Here is a 25169-nt window from a genome sequence, read left to right as displayed (position 1 = left end):
AAGGGTGGGGCCACAGTTTTATCCACGGTGTTAGACTAAAGTAGGCAGTTACTGTCTAAAAGTTTTCTGTCTTGCTAGGCTGCCTGTGTCCTAGTCCTTTAGCTAGAGAGAGGAAACTTTTTGCTGGAGCTTTTGTTGTCTTTACCATTAATGTTTTGGGACTGTAGCTTCTCCAGCACCCAGTTCAGGATATTTGAGCTAAAGAAAAGAAAAGAAAAGAAAAGAAAAGAAAAGAAAAGAGAAGAGAAGGGAAGGGAAGGGAAGGGAAGGGAAGGGAAGGGAAGGGAAGGGAAGGGAAGGGAAGGGAAGGGAAGGAAACAGAAAAAAATAAAAAGAAACCCAAGGAACTCACCACTGTGTGTTACTCAGGCCCCAAGCTCCGCAGCTCATCTGCCTTCTTCTATCCACCTCTCCATCTCCTAATGTTTGTTTTAGATACAATTTCTAGGATTTGACCGTACTTTATGGAAGAAATAGGGACAAGTACATCTCTTCCATGTTGTCTGAAATTGGAACTGTTATTTTTATATCTTCTGGTATGTCTAAAATATTTCATAATAACTTTTTAAAAGATTAGATGATCCTGGTGAACATTAAAATATCCCACTCTCTGCCTCCTTACTTCTTCAGAGAGGACTGACTCCCTTTTCCTGCTCAGCCTGTCCTTTTCTTCACATTCTGCCCTTCCCTCCCACCCCACTCCTGTCCCTTCCCACCAAGCCCAAGAAAAGAACTTCAAGCGGCTTCTGTTGAGACTGCTTAGGGCTAGGTGGAAGACAGACACCAATAAGCAAATCATGTCACATCCAAATGTGATAATGGGAGAAAGGGTTATTAAAGGGGGTTTTGATATTTTTTTTAAAATTTTTTTCAACGTTTATTTATTTTTGGGACAGAGAGAGACAGAGCATGAACGGGGGAGGGGCAGAGAGAGAGGGAGACACAGAATCAGAAACAGGCTCCAGGCTCTGAGCCATCAGCCCAGAGCCCGACGCGGGGCTCAAACTCACGGACCGCAAGATCGTGACCTGGCTGAAGTCGGACACTTAACCGACTGCGCCACTCAGGCGCCCCGGGTTTTGATATTTTTAAAAGGGAAGTCATTAGAGGGTTTTTGGTATCTTAAGTATGTAACAATTAGTATAGTACTATATGAAAGCTCCTGTTCCCATGAATCATCATGTACAGAGGATTCAGAGAGGAGACAATATACCAATCCAAAGATGTGTTTCAATGTTTTACGAACCAGGATAATCTTACTGGCACATATCAGCTGAATACTAGCCTTATCTATAAGTACCCAGTGTTTTTTTGTTGTTGTTTTTCTTTTTTTTCTTTCTTTCTTTTTGCTGCAAACAGTAGGTAGTGAAACTATACAGATGATGAAAATTGTTTAGAAATATGTCTAATGACGAGAAGCACATAATCAGAGTCAGGAAAGGGTGAACTAAAATAAATATATGACAGTTCTTATTCCTTCATATTGCTAAAGCAAGTCAAGAACCATGAACCATGAAAAAGACATGAATTAATTCCCTTTGAGAGATGCAGTCGATATCCTATTGGTCACAAGTTAAATGGAACTCTACAACACTTTCATAATCAGAAGAACAAAATATTTCAATCCCCCTAGAGTATACACTAATGTTCTAAATGGGCGCATTGAAATTTCAAAAGCAGAATCCCAGTTGGATATATCCAAAAATCACTATGTACATAGCAATGCAGAGATCTTGGGAGATTTTGCCACCTGATGTTTCAGAGCAGGAAGCAGCTGGAGAAATCATTAACAGCTTACGAGAAAAACTGAAATTACATTTCTAAAAGCTAAGAATAATTTACATGAAAAAAAAGACACTACTCAGAGAATCACAGAAGAAATTGATTGAGAGAATTAAGGCCTACAGAACATTCTTTTGTAGGTAATTGGTTGAGTGGGAAACAGGATCCATGGCCAGGTAAGACAAAGGGATTGGACATGATCAGAACAAGTTTTACGTGTTAAGATCAAATGTCAACCACTGGTCCACTTGCAGCCCTGAGGGATTGGAGGGAGGATGAGTTTGGTGTTGAGACCTGGTTGACTGACAACTGAGGTCATCATGTGTCTTCTGTGTTTGACAGACACTTTTTCATGCGGAAATGACTGTTTACGTAGAACTGTAAAACATTAAGAAAAAAAGACAGTACATGTAGTTAACCTCTTGGTACACTAAACAAAAGAAAATAAACATTGCAATGTTGTAAGCACCACAATATTGTTTAGAGTTAATTCAAAACAAACTACAGGGAACAAATGACATCCAAGCAATAAAAAATCAGAGTGTTAACATATACCCTGTGCATGGTTAGACGAGACTGGGGTTGTGTAGACTTGCCCAATGATCAGAAGGTTGCAAAAGTAAGTAATTCCTATGCTACTCTTGTATCCTGCTCATACCCTCTGTAACACTGCCTGGCATCATATTCTTTTACAATCATTCTTAACCAGACTTGGCACAGACATACAAATGCAGACATGCACCTATATACCCTGAAGTCCTTCCTAGTAAAATCTCCTATACTGTGCTCTAAGGTTGGTCTGTTCACCAACGATGAAGACACCAAGGATGGGCCACGGAGCTAGGTTCCATTGGAGACTGTGGGAAGCAAGAGGACTTTGGAAGATAGACACTGAAGGTTGAGCATGGCGGCTGCTGGCCGAGGAAGTCGAATTTTCACTGGGGAGAAGCAGCATAGTGGGGATTGAGAAAGTGAAGCACGATATTCCACAGAGTGAGAAAAATGGTGTGATCTATACCAAAAGATCAGGAAGACTATCTATGGGGCATATGGAAGCAATCTGAATCACTGAAGGGAAATGGGCCTTTTTAAGGTATATTCAGAGCAAGAATGGCATGCTCCCTGAGATATTATGTTAGCAGAGGACCAAAAAAAAAAAAAACAAAAAAAAAACCCGGAAACCTCTCTCCTTGTTTGCTGTTTCTTCTTCTTCCCCACATACCACCGCCCCCTCTCCGCCTACGTGGAGGTATTTTTTTAAACTGGAAAGGGTGACAAAAACATCTTAAGAGAAGAAAGGCCCTGAAGAAGAAAGAAGACAGTAGAAGAAGCCTCCTTTCTAAATCAGTTCACATTTCTACACGCAGGTAAGTTGTATCCCACGGTGCTGAAATAACTCCAGAAGTGCTTTTGGAGTGTTTGGTCTCAAAGAATGCACGAACAGTAAGAAAAGTACTGGAGACAAATAACATTGCCATTTTTAAAATGGGAACCAGGATTTATAAACCAGTACACTTGACTTTAAACCTTAAGCAAATTCAAGTTTATGCAAGAAATGGTTGGTGCATTTAGAAAATACCAGAGTGAGTGGTAAGTGTTGGAAGGGATTTGCAAAAAAAAAAAAAAAAAAAAAAAATTATTTCAAATTAACTTAATTTCCCTTTTACTTGGGCAGGGGTCAATATATTTATAGCCCATAGGTCTGCAGTGTGTTTTAGCAAATAAAGTTATTGGAACCCAGCCCATGACCATTAGTTTGGTCCATACTGTCCATGGCTGCTCTCACACCACAACGGGAGGGTTTAGTACTTGCAGAAAAGTCTGATCCTTTACAGAAAACTTGCTGACCTCTGAGTTAGAAAACACCACTGAGATAGTCTGTCTTAATTTCTACAAGGCATATATCAAAGTTTCTCACATAAAGACACTAGAGAGAGATGATTAGGAATCACATGCCAAGCAGAATTGAGTCTCCAGACACTTGTCACAGGGCACTACCCTTGGCCAAGTCCTGGATCCTATTGTTGACAGTGACTATGACAAAGGCATAGATAGCAAACATGCTGGTTTTACAGAAACCCATAAAGTAATAAATATGGAAGATGAATCAATATCCAAAATGATCTAATTAAACTAAAATGTGGGACTGAGACCAAGATTATAAAAAGATGAAAATAAAAGTTGCATCCACATAAGAAAAAAATAGATTAGATAGATAGATAAATAGATAGATAGATTAGATGATGGAAACCTGGTTTGGCAGTTCGTGTGGAAAAGATATGAGAGCTTAAGTGACCCAGAACCAGTCGTGTGATGTATTGCTAAGAAGACCACCCCAGAGAGACAATGGCAAGATGGCAGACAGGGAAGCTCCAGGCCCTTGTTCCCCCATGCATAACACTGACCAACAAGACAAACGAAAACAACTCTGTAGGAGCTCTGGAAATCAGTGGAAGAGCCGTAGCAAGCAAGTGAATGCCCAATCAAGAAAAAACCGCATTAAAAGCCGGAGGGGGGCACCTAGGTGGCTTATTCGGTTAAGTGTCTGACTCTTACTTTCAGCTCAGGTCATGATCTCAAGCTTTGTGGGATTCTGCTCCGACTTGGGTTCCATGTTGACACCACAGAGCCTGCTTGGGATTCTCTCTCTCCCCCTCTCTTTCTCTCTGCCTGCCCCCACCCAACACACACACACACACACACACACACACACACACACACACACCCCCAGTAGGAAATTTCAAGGTTGGTCTGTTTGTTTTAATTCACCTTTGTCCCACCCTCCTCCTGCGAAAAAGAGAGAGTAGACCAATGTTCTGACCTGTCTGGGTCTCCTAACTCGGGTTTCAGAGGGCCAAAAGTGGCATAGCTTTTGGCAGATCTCACACAGGTGAAGCTGCAGGAAGCAGTGGGCATGGCTAGTGAAAACCCACAAGGTGGTCGTGGGGAAGACAGACCCACGTATGCCTAGCGTAAGAAATTACTGCTTGAAGAATATAATAGAACATCTTCATTAGGCCCCAAGAAGAAGCTACGGTGAGACTATTAAGGAAATTAAGGGAGGGAAATTAAGACTTGAAACAGTACCTGTGTACAGCGGAGAATTGGAAAAAAAGTACACACACTGATCCGGGAAAGGTACATGCCCGGAAAAGGACTGGAAAGACCATAAGCCTTCACACTGGGCTGACCCCGGGCTCAGAACACGCCCTGCTAACTAGTGACGGTCTTCTCCGGCCCTCAGTGCAATGTGCAGAGTTGGAGAGGTGGCTGTTTTTTCAAATGCTCAGTTTTCAACCGAAGATCACATGGCACATAAAGAAAGAGGAAAACATGGCCCATTCAAAGGAACAAAAGAAATCTCCAGAAACCATCCTGCAGAAAATTCCCACAATCTTCTGCTCGTGTGTGTACGTTATAATCATAATGCCTGGTATCTAGCTCTTTACTTCTTTTTCACACCACATCCAGAGGGCTTTCTTCTGGGCTCAGGCAGAACTTGGCCACCTACCCCGGGCTACAAATGGCGGCCCCGTGCCAGCTTGCAGGTCCTCCAGAATCCCCCAGTGTACTCACCGCCCTATCCGCTACTCACAGAGTATAGCCTTCTATCCCAACACTGGGTTACTCTCTCCCTTCTTCACATCCCCTCTAGCCCTTCAGTCTCCTCGCACTGTTCAGGGTCTTTCCTCGCTGTCATTCACGAACATTGCTATGCCCACAGACAAAAAGGCAATGCCCATCTTGTTGGTGCCTGGAGATACCCGTTCACACATGTGTGTTGAGGAGCGAGGGGCACAGACAGGGTGACGTGGGTAGGCCAGAGCCTTAAAATCTAAAACCATCGGGATTCTGCCAGGTTCCCAGAGCAGGAGATGGGCCAGCAATCTGAAATCTTCCAGGTTTTTCTTCACCTTCACTGAAAGAGGCCTAAGTCATCAAAGCCCTGCCGCAGAGAGCACAGGCCCCTTGGCCCCAGAAGACCCTTGCGGGCAGTGTATTCCAAGCCCATTCTGAGTAGCCTAAGTAAGTGACCCTGGACATATTCCCGACCTTTCTGAACTTTGTTTCTCATCTCTAACAATGGGAGACAAAAACCCAGTCCACCTCAGAGGAGAGATTCTGGCTTAAAACACTCATTTAATTAAAAAAAAAAAAGCAGGAAACAATGGGAAATAGATATCATTATAACATTAATATTTATATGAGAACCATATGTAAAATGACTCATACCTTTTAGGGTCTCATCTGCCTCACTTTCGCTTATTCCCGATCCTAGGTATGAACAAATGCTGCCCTCTGGAGGCTGAAAAGACATTTTTTTGGACCACGGATAGGCATGAAATAATGTAGAATAGCTCTTGAGGATGTGGGACTCCTTGCCACTGAAAAATGAAAAGTGAATGATATCTTTGAGATGAGAAACTACCAAGGGCCATACAATCTATGCCTGTGGCTTCACTGGGTTACCGTTACTGGGTCCTTTCAGGAGTCGGTGCACATCCCTGTCGAGCTAAAGTTTTCAGCGGTATCTGTAGTAGGAGGAACTAGATGGCAGCGGACAGAGGAAACACTGTGCGTATCAGCATAAACCTCTCCTACAACCTACAAACATAACCGAACACCTGTTAAGAGCAAGGCATCGTGATGGATGCTGGGGTGTTCACAAGATGAGCAAGACACAGATACTAATTCCAAGACACAGATACTTGATTCCTAGGCTTCGGAATCAAGTGCAATTTGTATATGGCGGCTCCTGCTACTTCAAGGATAGAGGAAATGAAAGTGTATTAGGGAGGCCTGATCTGGATCATGCAATGGGCACACCCAATGCTAGTTTTGGGGGGCTGTGATTTTGTTGCCCTTTCCGGGATAAGGTTGGGTGGGATTGGGGTGTCCGATGTTCCTGTCTTTGGGCCAGTGCCCATCCTGCCACCAGGTTACCCCCCTTTGGGGTTCACCTGCTTCTTGGCTTCCTCCCGGGGGAGGGAGGTCCATGGAGGGGAGGGGAAGGGCTCAACATGCAGAGCACTGGGACGTAGCTGGGCTTTGCTGCTTTGTTCCCACCAAGATTCACCAGTCTTTCTGAATTTTAAAATTTATCCATTTGTGAATTAGCTTGTCTCCTGTCATTTGTAAACTGTCTTCTCATTGATCTTTGGAGGATCTATCTTCCTGTTTGCCATATCAATTTGCGTGAATTCTACAGATTGAATGTTAACGCTTGTGTTATATTTTGAAGAGTTTGCTGTTTCCCTTTTACATGTGTTTTGGACTTAGAGAAACTTGAAATGTTTATAAAGTCAAAACGTACTCATCTTGTCCTCATTTTTTTTCTTATTTCTCCAAACACATTTCCTTAACATTTTAAGCAACTTACTACAGCTGACCCTTGAACAATGTGAGGGTTAGGGGTGCTGACCCTCAGTGCGGTCGAAAATCCATGCATAACTTTTAACTCCACAAAAACTTAACTACTCACAGCTTACTGTTGACTGAAAACCTTACTGATAACACCAACAGTTGATGAGCACATAATTTGTAGTTTTTATGTATTATGAACTGCATTCTTACTCTTCCAATAAAGGAACATAGAGTAAAGGTTATTAAGAAAATTATAGGGTGCCCGGGGTGGCTCGGTCGGTTAAACGTCCGACTTCGGCTCAGGTCATGATCCGTGGTCTGTGAGTTCAAGCCCCACGTCCGGCTCTGTGATGACAGCTCAGAGCCTGAAGCCCGCTTCAAGTTCTGTGTCTCCCTCTCTTTCTACCTCTCCCCTGCTCACGTTCTCTCTTAAAAATAAATATTGAAAAAAATTAAAAAGAAACTAGTAAGAAAGAGAAAACACATTTACAGTGCAGTATACTGTACTGCAAATAATCCATATATAAATGGGTCCATGTAGTTCAAACCTGTGTTGTTCATGGGTCAACTATATATACATATAATTAAAACTAAGTGATATCATACAGAAGGACTTATAATAAAAAGCGACAATCCAAGCCCTACCTCTCCCAATACCACTTTTACTCTCCTGAGAGCCAACCATTTCTAACCATGTCTGTTTTTAGATATTCTGACAATAATCTTATTGCTAAATGTTACTGACCTCTTTTGACTTACTGGTTTTAAGCTTATCTTTGGCAGATATGGATTTCTGCTATGATCGGAAAGGATTCAGCTCACTTACTAACGCTTCCCCTATTTTCCCCCCAAATAGTTCTACCACTATTTTCACTTCTCCCGTCTGTCAGAACTACATCTCCATGTACTGAATTTAAAATCCCCATTTTCTTGTTCCATCAACAGATGATGCATATTAACTTTCCACCCCACCTCCTCAACTGTCATTAGAGCTCTACGTTTCACTGCCAATGTTAATGAGATGAAGTTTTGTATTCATAGTTTTGTATTTTTATGATTTAGCCAAAGAACAATTTAAAATGTTGAGGGGAGCCTGGATGGCTCTGTTGGTTAAGCTTCAGACTCTTGATTTCAGCTCAGGTCACGAGTTCATGGTTTGTGGGTTCAAGTCCTGGGTCGATCTCCATGCCGAAAGCATAAGCCTGCTTGGGATTCTCTCTCTCTCCCTCTCTCTGCCCCTCCCCAGCTCATGCTCACACACACACACACTCTCTCTCTCTCTCTCTCTCTCTCTCTCTCTCTCTCTCTCTCAAAATAAAATAAACTTTAAAAAAAAAACCCTAAAAAATAAATAAATAAAATGTTGAAAACTAGTAGGTAATTATTTACTGCAGAGCCTGGTAGTTGGCCATGATTATGCTTTCTTCTCTGCAGTTCCAATGTGATAACTACTATCTTAGCACAGAAGTACATTTCTAGGATCAAATGTCAAATTCAGGGTGACCTCCACTCATTCACACGTCACATTTACGTTCACATCTGGTAGTAGCAAAGGCTGACGCAAATTGGGTCTATTCAGGACAAAGCTTGTCATTTAATGAGGGTGTCTCTGTCTACCAGGGTGATATTATGATGGTAGCAGAGATCAAAAGTGTAGAAGCGAGTTTTAATGAGGTGTCCCCAGGAGTTCAAGGCCCCCTTCCTAGGAAGCGCAGTCCAATTAGTTGCCTGGGTGTGTCCTCGACCCAGGAGGAAATGTAGTGGGTGACGTAGGCATACTGAGGGACACGTCCAATGTGAGGACACTCATGCTGTCTGTGTTATGTTTGAATGGCAAGCAGAGGCTGTAGCACTTGGGTGGTAGTCCACGGCTGGAATCCAAAATGAGCTTTCCCACCCTGGGCACAGACACCTGCCTTCTGCTTAACCTTTCAAACCACAGCTGGGGCTATATGGCCCCAATGTTCCCAGGCAGAGACAGTCCAAGACGGAGCAATGTACCTGCAGCCAGAGTTCTGCTTAGAAGTGTTGAGTACTTGTTATCAACAGATAGAAAAGTTGAACTCTTCGTTTGAAGGAGCAGGTCCCTCTTATCAGCTTGGACTGAGTTCTTGGGTTTGTCTTTTTTTGTTAGACAACAGTTTTTGGAATCCCTTCACAGAATACTAGTCCCTCTTCAGGTAGATACCCGTGCTCCTACAAGACTTTGTTTTCCGATCTCTTGCTCCCACATAAGGTAACTGAGCTTATCTAAGAAGCACTCCCTAAAGAATTGAGATCAATACTTTTGGATTTCCCAGTGACTGAGCAGTTCTTTCCTCTTGCAGTGGGCAAGTGCCATTATTAACCCTGTTTGGGCGCTTCTCTCTAGAAGTATAATAAACTGAGTATTGTTCTCCTAAATACAATGTTAGATGCATTTATGTTTTATAGGCTAGATCTTCTATTCCAAACTATAGAAGCATAAAGATATTCTTCCTTCTTTTAGGAAAAAACACAATAATCCATAGATCTTATGGCCAAATCGCTAAAGTAATACAAATGTAGTATGTTGAAGGAAGCACAGAAAGAAAATATCAAGAAACACATCACATGGATTTTTAATACATATCATATTAGTTTGTTAGGGCTGTTGTAACAACATACTGTGAACTGAGTGGCTGAAATGCATTGTCTCACAGTCCTGGAGTCTAAAAGTCTCAAGATCAAGGTATCAATAGGACTGGTTCCTTCTGAGGGCTGTGACAAAGAATTCTAGGCCTTTCTTCTAGCTACTGGTGGTTTTCTGGCAATCTGGTGTTCCTGGGCTTCTACATCACCCAAGCACTCTTCTGTGTGTATGTCTGTGTCCAAATTTCTCCTTTTTATGTGGCCATATTGCATTAGGGGTCTACCTTACTCTAGTATGACCTTATCTTAACTAATTACATCTTCAACAACCATATTTCCAAGTAAGGTCACATTCTGAGGGGGTTAGGAATCCAGCAGGTAAATTTGGTGGGAGGCAGGACACAATTCAACCCATAACACATGTTTTGGTCTCTTATTTTTGAAAAAGAGTATGTGTGCATTTAAAGCACACACCAGGGGCACCTGGGTGGCTCAGTTGGTTAAGCGTCCGACTCTTGATCTCAGCTCAGGTCTTGAGTTGTAAGTTCAACTTACAGGGTTGTAAGTTCAAGCCCCACATTGGGCTCCATGCTGGGCTCCATGTTGGCCATGGAGCTTACTTAAACACAAGTAAACCTTTTTTTAAAAAAAAGGGGGGGGTTACAGAGCAAGTTCTGTCTCTCAACAATAACTCTTCCTTTGTATCAAAGAAAGCATTAAATGAAAATGCTTTGAAAGACAGATGTAAAAGCAGTATAAAGAAATATCAGAGTTGAAAGACACACGTCTATTACCACAAGTGAACATTCAGACTTGAGGGTAGGCCTGACCCACCCTTTTCACCTGGGGGACAGACGATGAATAAGCCCAGTGCAGCCTGTTAAGAACTCTTTTTCTCTCTCTGTCATGGTCTGAACATGTCCACTCCCCTCCCTTCAATTCATATGTTGAAATCCTAATGCCAATAAGATGATATTGGGGTGGGGTGGGGGTGGGACCTGCCGGAGTTTGTGAGGAATTGGATCAGAGCCCTTAGAAGAAGAGACACAAGAGCTCTTGCTTCCTCTCTCTGCTCTCCACCACGTAAGGAAGAGGCAAGATGGTGGCCATCTGCAAACCAGGAAGAGGACCCTTACCAGAATGTGACGATGCTGGTCCCCGATCTGAGACTGCTTAGCACCCAGAAGTGTGAGAAATGAATGTCTGTTGTTCAAGCAACCCAGTCTACAGTAATTTGTTACAGCCGCCTGAACTAAGACCTTCTCTTTCTCACTGGATTCTCATCAACCTAGTGCACTAAAACTTCAGAGCTTGAATAAATCCTCACAGATCCACAGTTTCAACACTATCAAAGAAAGTTAACTTGCTAATCATAATACTAGGTCCCCAGTATCTAGCGAAATGTATAGGCTTGGAGGAACCATTTAGAAGGGATGGTTGTTTTTCATCATCAAGCTTATGAAAGGACATCCAAATGGTACAACAATAGAACTCAGAAATAAAGGAAAACATCACTCATTCTTTAAACTGTCATTCTTATCATGATACATGCCCTTATAAAATATCCTTTGCTGTGGACAGAGTTTTAAAATAACTTTTTAAAGTTATATTAATACTTCAAAATTGATTAAATGTTCACCATTGAAAATAAGGGAGAAGAACAAAGAAAATAAAAATTGGTCATAATCTCATCACCAGAAGATACTATTCGGATATTTTCAGTATTTTTTTTTCCTATACATACGCATGAATATCTTTAAACCTAATTATGTTGGATATACATATGCATTTCAACTTCAACACTTATTATATCATAGGCATTGATTAGTATTTAACTCCTTATACCTTAACTAACATTTGTTTTAACATGTGAGAAACTTAATTGTGTGTAATGGGCCAATTTTTTCCACTGACGAAATATTTCATCAGATCATCATGGATTCTTAATAGTCTTTTTAGGATATGAATATAAAATACATATCCAGTGCACACAATTTAGAAGGTACAGAAAAAGGATAAGAAGAAAATAAAAATAACTGATAATCTTAGAGAAATATCCACTGTTAATGTTTTAGTGCCCTTCGTTCCCATCACATTTCTTGTCTATACATTGCCATGTATTCAGATACTCCAGAGAGACTGCCAAACCCACACACCCCATCTGAAGAGTTCTCTACTTGGTTCTCTGTCATTGGTCTGTCTGGCCCGGCCACAGATAATCGGATAAAGGGTGGGTGCTTGATATAGGTGCAACCAATGTGTAAACCAGCTTATTTCCTATAGATCTCTATTCAAGGGTGGCACCCCTGCCAGGTGGTTATTGACCCAACCAGCCAGATCTTTGCTTGGGAAGTTTGGATTCAAGACTGATGGAGAGATGGTCAATTGTAGAAATAGACGTGGCTGAAGCAGCAGCTTTATTCTGTCTATTACAGAATATAATAGAATGCTTGCTAAGGCCAAGCATTGAATTCAGTGGGGGAGTGTCTGCTGTGGTCTATATGTAGTCTTTACCTTAACACATATTCAGCTTTTGAACCACACTATGACACATTAAGCAATGGAGCCCTGAAATGCCCCCCTTTTCCTTTAATGTTAGACATTGGCTGGTAAACATTTAGAAACACAGCACTACATTAATCAGAGATGTTGATTGCAGATTACAAACACCAACTCTGGCTAATTTTAATATTTAAAAGAGAGTTATTGAAAAGCTATTGCATAGCTTATAGACTTAATGGAAAACAGAGAAATCACACCTAAAACCCAGGCAGGAACCAAGGTAAGCCAGGTACCAAGTTCACAGCCAGGTCTCAATATGGGAAGAGATTGGTAGATCATCACTGCTTGCACTCCACAATGGATGCTTGATCTTCCACGACTGGTGTCTTGAATGATCTCTAACTGCCCTGCATCTTTGTGTCACTCCCTTAATATTCAAAATCCCAGAAAGAAGCTTTTAACCGTATGTACACAGGTTATATGCCTGTGTCCTCCCTAGAGGGCCAGGATCTACTCCTCTGAAATTCCAGAGTGGACGGTGGGGCCCTGCTTCCCAGTTTTAGGATTTCTCTGAAGCTTAGGGATGAGTGCCATGATTTTAACCAATCATCAGAAAAGAGCCAATTATATCCAACAAAACTCAACTCACCTCTTTTCAGAATATGGTCCAAAGGGGGTTTTAAAATAATCTTCAGAAAGGTCAAAATTTTTCTGTAATTCGAAAGCTGTAAAATAATGTAGACCATTGATAATAGGTGCTGGTACCAGACCCCTGAAATCAGAAAAAGAAAACCTGCAAGAATTTTGTAATGATACCAAACGTATACACATGTAATACCTAAATACTGACCAATGTTATCCACATAAATGCAAATGCTAATAAAATCTATTTGGAACAACGTACTATACCAACTGCAACATTTACTCCAGAGCTTGTCTTAAAACACTAACGTTATTACATTCTAATTTGTAGATTAAGCAAATTTGTATTGTTTTGAATCTTCCTTATCCATTAAGTCACTAATATGGGCAAATTATCTTCCTACTGATAGGACGTATTCTACGTATTCTATTATAAATCCTAGTCCATTTGTTATGTGAGGCCCAGCAAGGTATCAACTGCTATTAAAACTGAAATAGATATTTTTGATTTTTGTTTACAATCCAATGCTTTGAAATGATACCAGAATAAAATATCTCTAAAAATGCTAATGTTATAATCTCAACTGAACTTTAGCGAAAAATATTTTTTCATCTCTACTAGTCTGTTTTCCCAGAGTGACTTGAAAGAATCATCAACCATTTTCAGCGAAAAAAATCCCATCTCTATTCCCCTCAGACTTGCTAAATAGAGTTGCTGTGTGCAAAGTAGGCCAATTGCACATAAATGCATGCAAATTCAAAGCATCTCTCTGTCCTAGTATGACCCATCTGGAGCTCATATTTCAAACTGCTTAGTTGTCTATCCCCAGTGTTTTCATAAGCATGGTCCTGCTGCTGGTCAGAGGTCACACAGACCCCAGTTTTGATGCTCTGGAGGACACTGCCTACCTCCTGGCCATCACCCCCCTGGCTCTTCAGTAGAACTCCATATATACGGCACAGCCAATCTTTTGAACCAGATTATCCCAAGATAGCCTACTAAGATGGAGAAAATTCATCACACTTTTTGGATAGGTAACAAATAGACAAAACTTGGTTTCATTTATATTGGTTGAAGACTTTCCACAGCTTAAAATTATAGACAATGAAAAGAACTGAAATTGAAAAAAAAATTTTTAAATGGCTTCTTTATTCTGCTTCCTTGAATCACTGCATTCTAAAAAGCTTTTTTAAATGCTATAATTAAGGTCTTGTCAATGTTCTTACTAACTTTCTGAAAACAGGGACTTCACTTTATTTCTCAAATTTTCTAAAATGACATAGAAAAGAGAATTCAGAATATCAAAACCTGTAATATTAAGGGGCGCCTGGTAGCTCAGTAGGTCAAGTGTCGGACTTTGGCTCAGGTCATGATCTCAGGTTTGTGAGTTTGAGTTCCTCGTCGGGCTCTGTGCTGACAGCTCAGAGCCTGGAGCCTGTTTCAGATTCTGTGTCTCCCTCTCTCTTTGCCCCTACCCCGCTCATGCTCTGTCTTTCTCTCTCTCTCAAAAATAAATAAACATTAAAAAATTTTTTTAAATGAGACTGCTATTACTTAAAAAAAAAAAAAAAACCCTGTAACATAATGAGAAAATTGTGAACATTTTATAGCCATCATGACCTAGTTATTCATTTTGAGTAAATATTAAAGCCTAAATACGCCTCTTAATACACAACGATTAGTAGTACAGTAATTACTATAGCCATAACATCACAAAGACTACTATGCAGAATGAACTACATAAAACCTTTCATATTAAGAACTGAGAATTCATAGATTAATAGAGACAATAATTCCCACCCTCAGGGAATTTGCAGTTTAATATGGGGAGGATGCATTAAATGACTTCACAAATAATTAATTACTATTGTTTTGAGAATCGTGATGGACAAGAACAAGATATTCAGCAAGATATAATTAACCTTCAGTCATGAACAGCTTTGGTGAAGGCTGATATATGTATTCAATTCCACCTGAAATACCGTTTTTTAAAAAACCATCAGTTTCTAGGAGCTGTGAACATATTACATCTTTTTTAAAAATATATAAATGAAAGGAAAATAGCACTTATAGAACCAGGTTTACTACTCATTCACCGGATCTACTTTAGTACAGAGGCCCCCGGTTAGGTCGGTGATCTGGGATTCATGGGGTCTATTTGGATCCTAGAGAATCAATGTAAAGATGCCCAGGTGTAAATAAATGTGATAAATCACTACCTTTGAAACAAAACTGTGTGATGAGGAGGTATCTTTCCCATCAGGGCTTGCCGTGCTGTCTCATATTGTCTCTCCATAGAATCTCTTTCCTAGGCAAGAAATATGATGAGAAAAAAATTATACTGCTGGTAAAAATATGTCAGATGGTAAAAGTACCCATAATCACTGTCTTCTTACAAGAGATTGTCAAATATGTGGAAAGAAAAAGGGAAAGAAGGCCTAAATAAACAACTGGTATTGGTTCAGTGGAAAGAAAAAAAAGTTATAAATAAAAAACAGTTTTATGAAGACCACAGTTTAATGTATCGACTTTATTTGATATCTAAATAATAGTGTAGCAATTTCTTATTAATGTTTATACATTTTTTTTTATCTTTCCCATGAGATTATCTCTCAAGGATATATATTATTATTGTCTCTTTAGTCTTCCCAGATCTTGGCACACAGAGTAGTTAGTAGATGGGCTAAATATGACCCTGAAATAGGACAAAGCGAGAGGTCTTTCTCCCATGTTTCACCATCACATCACCATCATTATATACTTAACCATTGGATGGGAATACAAAAACATAAAAGACACAATATCCGCATTCAAAAGATTTATACTTTGGTGGCAAAAGGGGATTTAAAAAGATGGAGAAAAGGGGCTCTTGGGCAGCTCAGTTGGTTAAGTGTCTGACTCTTGATTTCGGCTCGGGTCATGATCTCACGGTTCATGAGTTCAAGCCCTGCATGGGGCTCTGTGCTGACAGTGTGGATACTGCTTGGGATTCTCTCTCTCCCTCTCTCTCTGCCTCTCCCCCACTCATGCTCTCTTTCTCTCCCTGTCAAAATAAACTTTATTAAAAAAATTAAAAAATTAAAAATGAAATAAAAATAAAAAGATAGAGAAAAAAGTTAGCAATGCTGTTTTATAAATAGTACATGTATCTACATACAGATTATCTAACAGAGTGTGATCTTTTTAGCAACCATCCATTAACAGGATTTGCTCACTTTAAGCAAATCTGACATATAAAATTCTTAATTTACAGGAAAGATAGATTAGCAGGTGCTTATTTGTTTTAGATAAAAGACCCATTTGTAAAGGGATTTATAATAGCATTTGTTTAAACAGCAATCTTCGCTTGCAGAAACTTAATATGAAATAAACCTGTTTCGACTTTAATGTCACTCCCAGCCTCCTCTCTACCTTGATATTTAGTTAAAATCCCATAGGAAATGACAACAAACCAGTATTCCAGTGGAAGAATAACGCCAAAGGCATGGTCGTGAGCCCATACCTCCAGGCTAACACCCTTGGGGGCTAGCATCATATCAAGTGGTTGCATGTGTTTGGGGGAATTCTTCAAGAATCGATTTTTAGGGGTTAAGTTGATGTGATTCTAAAAACACCCTTGAAAACTGTTTAAATAACTCCATAAATACACCTAAATTGTTTCATACTACTATAAAATTACTATATATTGACCAACTTTGCTGTACTATTCACTCTCAGGTTATTTTGTTATTATTTTTCCTCAAATTATCTCTGTAGCAGCACATATATTTTCTATTGTGGTTTTGCTTTATACCATCTTTATTTTTTTTTCTATATTAATTAGTGGTTTAAATTATATCATGACTAGGAAGATGACAGTACCAGTGGAAGCACAGTTTAGATCTTTCAGAATTCCCACACAAAAACTAGTTACGGCAAGCAGACAGCAAACTAAAAAATATATCAAAATATTTACAAGAAAATTAGGTGGCAAGATATCCCCTACAACCCCCAAATAAAGGTTATCATAGCCGCAACACCGCACGGTACCAGTGTCCATGTGAGAGGAAGCCAAAGGAAGCAACAGGGGGACTAAAAGAGCTGATAACAGGAGAACTTCAAAATGGCCAAAAGTATTCACTGGAAAGAAAAGCAGCACCATTGGGCGCCACAGCTGGAATACAGGGGGGCCCGTTCTCACTCCAGTAGTGGGTAAGGATAAAGGGTCCGCAGTGAGTCCTGTAGGAGCTGGATCAACTGGGACTCTTTTGTAATGTTTTTATATGTTTGTGTATTTTTGAGAGAGACAGAGCAAGAGTGGGGGAGGGCAGAAGAGACGGAGACACAGACTCTGAAGCAGGCTCTGGGCTCTGAGCTGTCAGCACAGAGCCCGAGGGGGTGCTCGAATTCACAAACCGTGAGATCACGACTGGAGCAGAAGTCAGATGCTTAACCAACTGAGCCACCCAGGTGCCCTTCAACTGTGACTTCTTGACACTGACCCACTATGGTTCTTTTCCAAGACAGGACCCCACACTGAAGAAAAGCTGATGGGAGCAGAATAAAAATTAGTTAGGACAGAGGGAACAGAGACAAAGAAAAGAGAACATCTAGACCAAAGTGGTGGAGGGGAACAGAGCCAGAAAACCCCTAAAAGAAAACTGCTGTATATTTTAACACAACTTGAAAGAACCATGCTTCCTTATAAATGTTTGAGAGAACTAATTTCCCATAAAAATGAGAAACTTTTGGGACACCTGGGTGGCTCAGTCGGTTAAGCGTCTGACTTCGGCTCAGGTCATGATCTCGTGGTTGGTGGATTCGAGCCCCACGTCAGGCTCTGTGCTGACAGCTCAGAGCCTGGAGCCTGCTTTGGATTCTGTGTCTCCCTCTCTCTATGCCCCTCCCCTGCTCTAGCTCTGTCTCTCTCAAAATAAATAAACATTAAAAAAAATTTTTTTTTAATGAGAAACTTTCTAGTAAAATTCCAAAGCTATTATTTTAAAAAAGATAAAAATGGAAAATAACACTTCTACCTACAAGGAAAGCATGCTCACAAAACAGATAAAGTCTGTAATCTACCATTTCAAAATTAACTAAAAGACATTAAGGAAATGACACAAAACATTAAGGAACAAATAAATTACAAACTTTAAAAATGTTGGGGCGCCTGGGTGGCGCAGTCGGTTAAGCGTCCGACTTCAGCCAGGTCACGATCTCGTGGTCCGTGGGTTCGAGCCCCGCGTCGGGCTCTGGGCTGATGGCTCAGAGCCTGGAGCCTGTTTCCGATTCTGTGTCTTCCTCTCTCTCTCTGCCCCTCCCCTGTTCATGCTCTGTCTCTCTCTGTCCCAAAAATAAATAAACGTTGAAAAAAAAAAATGTTTATTTTGAGGGAGAGGGGCAGAGCAGGGCCTGACGTGGGGCTCGATCTCACGAACCACAAGACCATGACCTGAGCCAAATCACGAGTCGGACACCTAACTGACTGAGCCAGCCAAGAGCCCCACAATTTTTAAAACTTCTAAGTTAGGTGACAGAATTCAAGAAAGAACTAGAAATATGAGGGGGAAAAAAAGAGTCACCTAAAAAATGAAAACTAAACCAGAAGGAATATAAGAGTGAATAACATGCACACATAATGCCTTCAGAGGAACAGAAAGTGAATGAAGGAAATTTTTTAAACTCAAAAAGAAATGAAGAAAGAGGTAAAAAGATTCAAGAGGAGATGACAAATATTAAAGACAGGCAAAGAAGATCCAACATACAAACAGTAAGAGCCCTTGAGAAAGAAATCAAAACAAACCCGTTAGGTCCTAAAAACTACAATTCAAGTCTAAAGTATGACAGATGGTCATCGGCAGGCAATGCTGTCCCCACAGCCCTTTCTGGATCTAGCAGAGAATAAGCTTCAACAACAAAACTAGTAGAGACATTGGCCTGAGGTCTAATGGTAAGTATCAAGTATGCGCATACTTGAGAACTAAGACAAAATGAGAATTAAAAGGGAGTGAGCATATGACTGTGCACTGAGAGTGTCGCTGTAGCCCCGCCATAAACAAACTGGGGTGGACAACATTTGCAAACAAAATACTTTTAACCGTTTTCCGTTTTTATACTGGGGGCTAGTAGCATTGGCATTGTCATCCTGAGACTCTTCTATACGTGATCTAGAAAAAACAAGGGAGAAGTTTAGTGACATTGGAGTTCTATCATCTCCCACGTCTTTCAGAATCAGGATTCTCAGTGTGGAAGAAAGATATGTCACAGAGGAGAAGATGAGTAAAAATCCTCACGTCTTGAATCTGAATTGGAAATACTAAGTTGAACTCATGAAATATTTTATCTATCCACAGAAAAGGGCTAGAAACAATGACCACCCCAATAGCAATGAGCACTCTGCTCTTAGCGACTTGGATTACCATCTTCTGCTTAAAGGAACCAGAGCTTCTTGGAGAATAAGGGGGTTACGGGTTGGAGTAGGTAATGAACAAAAGAGCATAGAATATCTGGTCCTAACAGAAAGCAGGATGGCAACCCAAGTCGACATAGGTCATGTTAAAGGACCCAGGAGCCAACCTGAAGAGGCTCACACTGGCCAAAGGGAGGATAATTTGAGTTTCAATAAGGTTACAAAATGCAGCGGGTAGGTACCGTTCAATATGCACAAATCAAGAACAGAATGATCACAAATAATATTTAAAAATTAATTGGTCACCTTCAGAGACTAATAGGAAACCATTATCTTGAAAAAAGCACTTAGACTGCTGATCCTATCTGACCTGTGTCACTTGGTGACCAGGTGGTAGAAGAGACTAGCATCTCTTTGTAGTACTATTGCATCTAATAAATCCGGTGGATGCAGAAAGCGCTCTTCTTTTGGAGTCAAAACAGACATTGCTAAGCTGCGTGATCTTGGACAAGCTCCCTGAGCTGAGCTTCCTCCCAGTCTCGAAAGGAAGTGGTGCTTAGTGGATGCTGGTGCCCAATATTTTGTCACCACAGATTCCCCTTGTCAATGGCTTTCATACAGTCAGGTACTTTGTAGGACTGGACTGGCCTCGTCTGCCCCACGCGTACATTTGCTAAATGGGCTTTGAGTGAATCAATCATTCAGCAACTTCTTTTCTGGAGAATCGGCTCTCAGTAAGCCGGCCTGCCCCACGAGTGAGGGTGTTCCCTAAGAGAGTCAGAAGACCCGGCTGAAGAAACATACAAGTGAAGGCCAAGTGAAGGTTGAAAATCGAGCTGCTTCTTTCTGGAAGGCAAAGATGTCACCACAGTTCCAGAGCAGAAAATGTTCACTAAGCCATCATAACCTTCACGTATGCGTTCCAGGGAGCCAGCCGTTGAACAGGGGTTGTGCCAGCGAGGGAAAATGAGGTATAGTGTTATCTGACAAAACGCAAGAACTCTGACTTCCGTAATCAATAGTAATAAAGTGAGTCTTGTATAAACAAAAACCTCTCACTGCATACGGTTTGTTATGTACTTTTTACAGCAGTAAGAAAAGAGCTGTGCACTTTTTTTTTTTGTACTCAAACCTTAAAAGAAAATTGTGTTTAAGAAGTAAGGTTGATCAAAATTTTATTTACAGCTCTCCAGGAATCTTTCAGAGAAGTTCAAATTAATATGCTCTGGGAGTCACTCGGAAAAGTAAGTACCATTTAAGCTGAGAAGAGAGAAGAAATAAAGCAACAAGGATTGTATAAGCAAGGAATAAGGAAATAAACTGAATACTTTATTACCATTTAAACTCCTGTGAAATTATGGTTATATTCATTGAAAGCATTTTATATTGATAAGCTATTTAGAGTCACAAGCAAGAAAAATGATGTTAGCAGACGTTTTTTAAACTTGAAGAACAAAGAATACTATTCTTTGACATTTCTTTTCTAACAAAGACAAGCCATTTGGGTCCCAGTGATCCCAGAGATGAGGAACAAAAAACAGCTGTCAATACATGAAGCAGAGGTAATACTGAGACTATCTCCATGCTCCGTTGGCCCATATTCTACTCAGAGAAAGAAGGCAGTAGTAGAAGGGCTAGAGATACACTGACGAGAAAAGACTAGAGGGGTCTCTACCAGATGGTACGTTCGGTAAGCACAGGGATGAGTTCTACTTCATTCTAGTGTCTAGAACAGGGTCTGGTAAGCAAACACCTGATATGTACTGAAAAGCAAATCCTGATCCTATATACCTGGTAGGATCAACAGATTCAAGACGTGTGAGAAGAACAGAAGATGTATCAGTGAGAAGGAAGGCAGGGGAAAGGAACGCGTTAGGGCAGGAAAGGGGAGGGGAAGGGAGCCTTCTGCAAATGGGAACGGACTGGATGGCTAGGACAGCAAAGGCTCTTCCCAGGCTTGCTAAATTCGCAATGACAGACTGAACTCAGCCTCCGACAACTATCACTCAGACTATGGACACTACTTTCACACATGGCCACACTTCCCTCAGCTCATTATTCCCCTTCTCCCAGATCTACATCCAGTGGGACAGGAAAGTAAATCTCAGGTCTTAACCGCTCCCACCCTACTGTGGCCTACTGCTGTGGTCTAGATTCCTCACTCTCTTCAAACCCTTCAGCCCGATTGTGTAGTTGGACCTTTGGTTTTGATTGCAGCATCACCCTCGGACTACCCCCTTGTAGACTGCCCTTGATTTTTCAAGCTGCAGGAAATCCCACTCACCCCCAGAGAAGTTAAGTAACTCACTGAGGCTTGACCAGCTAACGAACAAACAAATGACATTCATTCTACTGCACCGGGTGCCCTCCTAAACCCCACAAGTGCCAGCATCCCTCACATCTTTTTCAAGCTTTACCACCTTCTTCCCCCTCCCTAGATAAGCACTCTCCCGACTTTATGGTATCCGCTTTTTTTGTTATACTTTTATCACCTAAACACCCTAAGTATTATGGTTTACTATTGTCAATTTTTTTTTCAAAAAAATTTTTTAATGTCTATTTATTTTTGAGAGACAGAAAGAGCATGAGCAGGGGAGGAGCAGGAAAGAGCGGAAGACACAGAATCTAAAGCAGGCTCCAGGCTCTGAGCTGTTAGCACAGAGCCCAATGCAGGGCTCAAACACAAGGACCAGGAGAACACGACCTGAGCCGAAGTCAGATGCTTAACCAACTGAGGCACTCAGGTGCCCCTAGTATTGCCAATTTTTAAACTATGTATTAATAGAATCATACAATATGTATTCTTTAGAGTCAATGATTCGTTGGCTCAACAGCATGTTAGCAAGATACATCCATGGAGCCAAGTTGGATCACTTTCATTACTGCACATATTTCACTATATGAATATTCAAAATTTTATTCGGCCAATCTACTGCTAACGGACACCTGAGTTTCCAGTTTGGAAACTGCTATTCACAAGGGTACCATAAACATTCTTGCACACATCTTCCGGTGCACATAGCCACACATTTCTTTTGGAATACCACTGCTGAGGCATAGGGTACAAATGCCCACCTATTCTCTAAAGCGTACTAAGTGAACCTTCTATCAGTTGTCTTACAAGAATTTCCACTGCTCCACATCTCAACAGTCAGCTCATAATTTCAGCACTTCTGGTTTATGCGTAGTGGTATCTCACTGTGGCTATAATTTGCATTTCCTGATAATGAGGTTGCCTATCTCTTCACCTGATTATTGGCCATCTAGATACTATCCTTTGTGAAGAGATTCTTCCCTGAGCCATTTTTTCTTAATAGTTTATAAAAGTTCTTTATATATTCTAAGTAAAAGCCTTTGGCCAGTTTTGGTTATTGCAAATATCATCTCCCTCTGTGTCGTTTGCCTTTTTTTCTCTTTAATACGGTTTTTTTTTTTAATTAACAAAAGTTTCTAATTTTAATGCCCCTCAACATTTTAAACGTTTAAACTCTTCCTTCGTAATTAGTATTACGTTTAAGGAATCTACACCTGCCTCAAAGTCATAAATATCTTCTTACCTTATCTTCTAGCAATATTATTGCTTTGTCTTTCACATTAACATAGATAATCCACCTTAAATTTTGTAATCACACCTTGCAGTTAGAAACTGTGCTCAAGAAAAGGTGGAGTACTTGGGGCGCCTGGGTGGCGCAGTCGGTTAAGCGTCCGACTTCAGCCAGGTCACGATCTCGCGGTCCGTGAGTTCGAGCCCCGTGTCAGGCTCTGGGCCGATGGCTCAGAGCCTGGAGCCTGTTTCCGATTCTGTGTCTCCCTCCCTCTCTGCTCCTCCTCCACCTACACTCTGTCTCTCTCTTAAAAATAAATAAAACAGGGGCGCCTGGGTGGCGCAGTCGGTTAAGCGTCCGACTTCAGCCAGGTCACGATCTCGCGGTCCGTGAGTTCAAGCCCCGCGTCGGGCTCTGGGCTGATGGCTCAGAGCCTGGAGCCTGCTTCCGATTCTGTGTCTCCCTCTCTCTCTGCCCCTCCCCCGTCATGCTCTGTCTCTCTCTGTCCCCCCAAAAAATAAATAAACGTTGAAAAAAAAATTAAAAAAAAAAAAAAAAAAAAGAAAAGGTGGAGTACTTGAATACAGGGATGAGACAGAAAGGCGTCGTGTGCACGGAGAGTTTGGGTGGGTATGAGCACAGAGGAAGACCACCATCTTCAACATGAAAGGGAAGGAGCTTCAGAGAAACAGGACCCAGAAAGGAAATTTCCACCTATCCATTACTGTCAAATGGCTCCCTTGACAGTTTCTAAAGGCGAATTTGAACACATTATATCTACAGTTAAGAGACACCAAAAAAGCACAAAAATGTCTACTTTTTTTTTTTGAACAATTTACGATACAGGTTTTTGACAGGAAGTTGCAATTACTTTCTTCAACCCACTAAAAAAGGCTTCAGAAATACATGGAAATTTATGTTGGGAAAGTAAAATGAGGAAAAACAACGTCTTCTCCAAAAGGTTACAGTGAAAGGTATGGGAGATCATTTACATGAAAGCCCTTTCCAAATTACAAATGTGTGTAGGGGCTATTTATGTTCTCTAACATAACATGGTAACATCTCTATAGGCTTCTGCTGTCATGTTGCTCCTTTTGCATTGTTAACAGCCGAGCAAAAGGTTAATAACCTAAAATCTGATAAATGCTTACAATGTAAAAATAGCATTGAATTCATAAGCTTTAAAAGAAAATAAGGCACTAAAAATAACTTTAAGCACATTCGCCGGTATATATGACAGCGTAGTTTAGTATTTTGCTAGTATTTTGTGTGTATTTCTGAAGAATGTAGCTGTTGGCTGTGGGGGGATGTGATTTGCTTCTTTGTGAAGCTACTGTTACATTGTATCTCTACTAGCAACCACAGAAAAGATACCAGAACCTCCAGGCTGCAAGGGGTTTGAGCGATGTTACCATCCTGGATCCGTCACTGCCAACCCTCTAACACCATAGATGTTCCAGACCAGACCACGGATGCTCTAGATTACAGGGCTGAATGGTTTCTCAGGGAGGTGACTGCAGGTAAGGAACGACCTGGCTAAAAGTTCACGAGGCTCCTTTTGACCACAAGTGGTAGGTAACACCTGCACCCCTTCTCCATGTACCACCACCAAGGTGGCCCCTTTTACCCTCGCATTGCCTTTTTATCATATCCTTCCCTCTCCAGTTTCTCCATACTGTTCATTAATTTCATACTGACACGTTGGCCAGGAATTATAGCTAAGAACACATAGTGTGTGTGGGGGGGGGGGGGTTCCCCCGCTCTGTTCTTCTTATCCTCTCTTCTCACTCCTAAATACCTGAGTGCCCCTGACCAGACAAAAGCTATCTTTAATGAAGCCTGAAAGTTTTCTAACAGGTAAAATTCAGACTGGTCATGTTGAAATAAATCATGAATACCCACTAACTGGCAGAGGGGTGTGAGTTTCTCCTCCGTGTGTGTGAGGTTGTTATGGCAGGACAGCAGAACTGGGATGCGAGCCGGTTGGTGACGCTGCCAGGACATGGACCCATCATGAAGGAGTAAGTATGGCCAAGGATTTGTGTTCTGGAGTTTACACTATGGATACGCCATGTCCTGGGGACACAAAGGAGAACATACATTTGAAAATCTAAGCCCCAAGGGCGCCTGGGTGGCTCAGTTGGTTGGGCGTCCAACTTCGGCTCAGGTCATGATCTCGCGGATCGTGGGTTCGAGCCCCGCGTCGGGCTCTGTGCTGACAGTTCAGAGCCTGGAGCCTGCTTCAGATTCTGTGTCTCCCTCTCTCTCTGCCCCCTCCCCTGCTTGAGCTCTATCTCTCTCAAAAATAAACATTAAAAAAAAAGAAAAGAAAAAA

The 25169-nt window shown here is 41.2% G+C and overlaps 1 protein-coding gene across 1 annotated transcript in view; it reads right to left on the bottom strand.

Moving 5' to 3' along the window:
* Window positions 1-1861: 1861 nt before the first annotated feature.
* Window positions 1862-25169, bottom strand: part of LRGUK (leucine rich repeats and guanylate kinase domain containing) — a 108759-nt gene continuing 85451 nt past the window's right edge. The window contains exons 17-20 of the mRNA XM_045495685.1: window positions 15121-15209; window positions 12908-13030; window positions 6016-6167; window positions 1862-2160 (exon numbers count right to left, since the gene is read on the bottom strand). Coding sequence (XP_045351641.1) covers window positions 2015-2160; window positions 6016-6167; window positions 12908-13030; window positions 15121-15209 — 510 coding nt within the window. The 3' untranslated portion in view covers window positions 1862-2014. The remainder of the gene's footprint in view (window positions 2161-6015; window positions 6168-12907; window positions 13031-15120; window positions 15210-25169) is intronic.

Source organism: Leopardus geoffroyi, chromosome A2 (genome assembly GCF_018350155.1).
Source record: "Leopardus geoffroyi isolate Oge1 chromosome A2, O.geoffroyi_Oge1_pat1.0, whole genome shotgun sequence".
In the NCBI taxonomy this organism is placed as follows: Eukaryota; Metazoa; Chordata; class Mammalia; order Carnivora; family Felidae; genus Leopardus; species Leopardus geoffroyi.
This window is presented reverse-complemented; position numbering and strand designations above follow the sequence as displayed.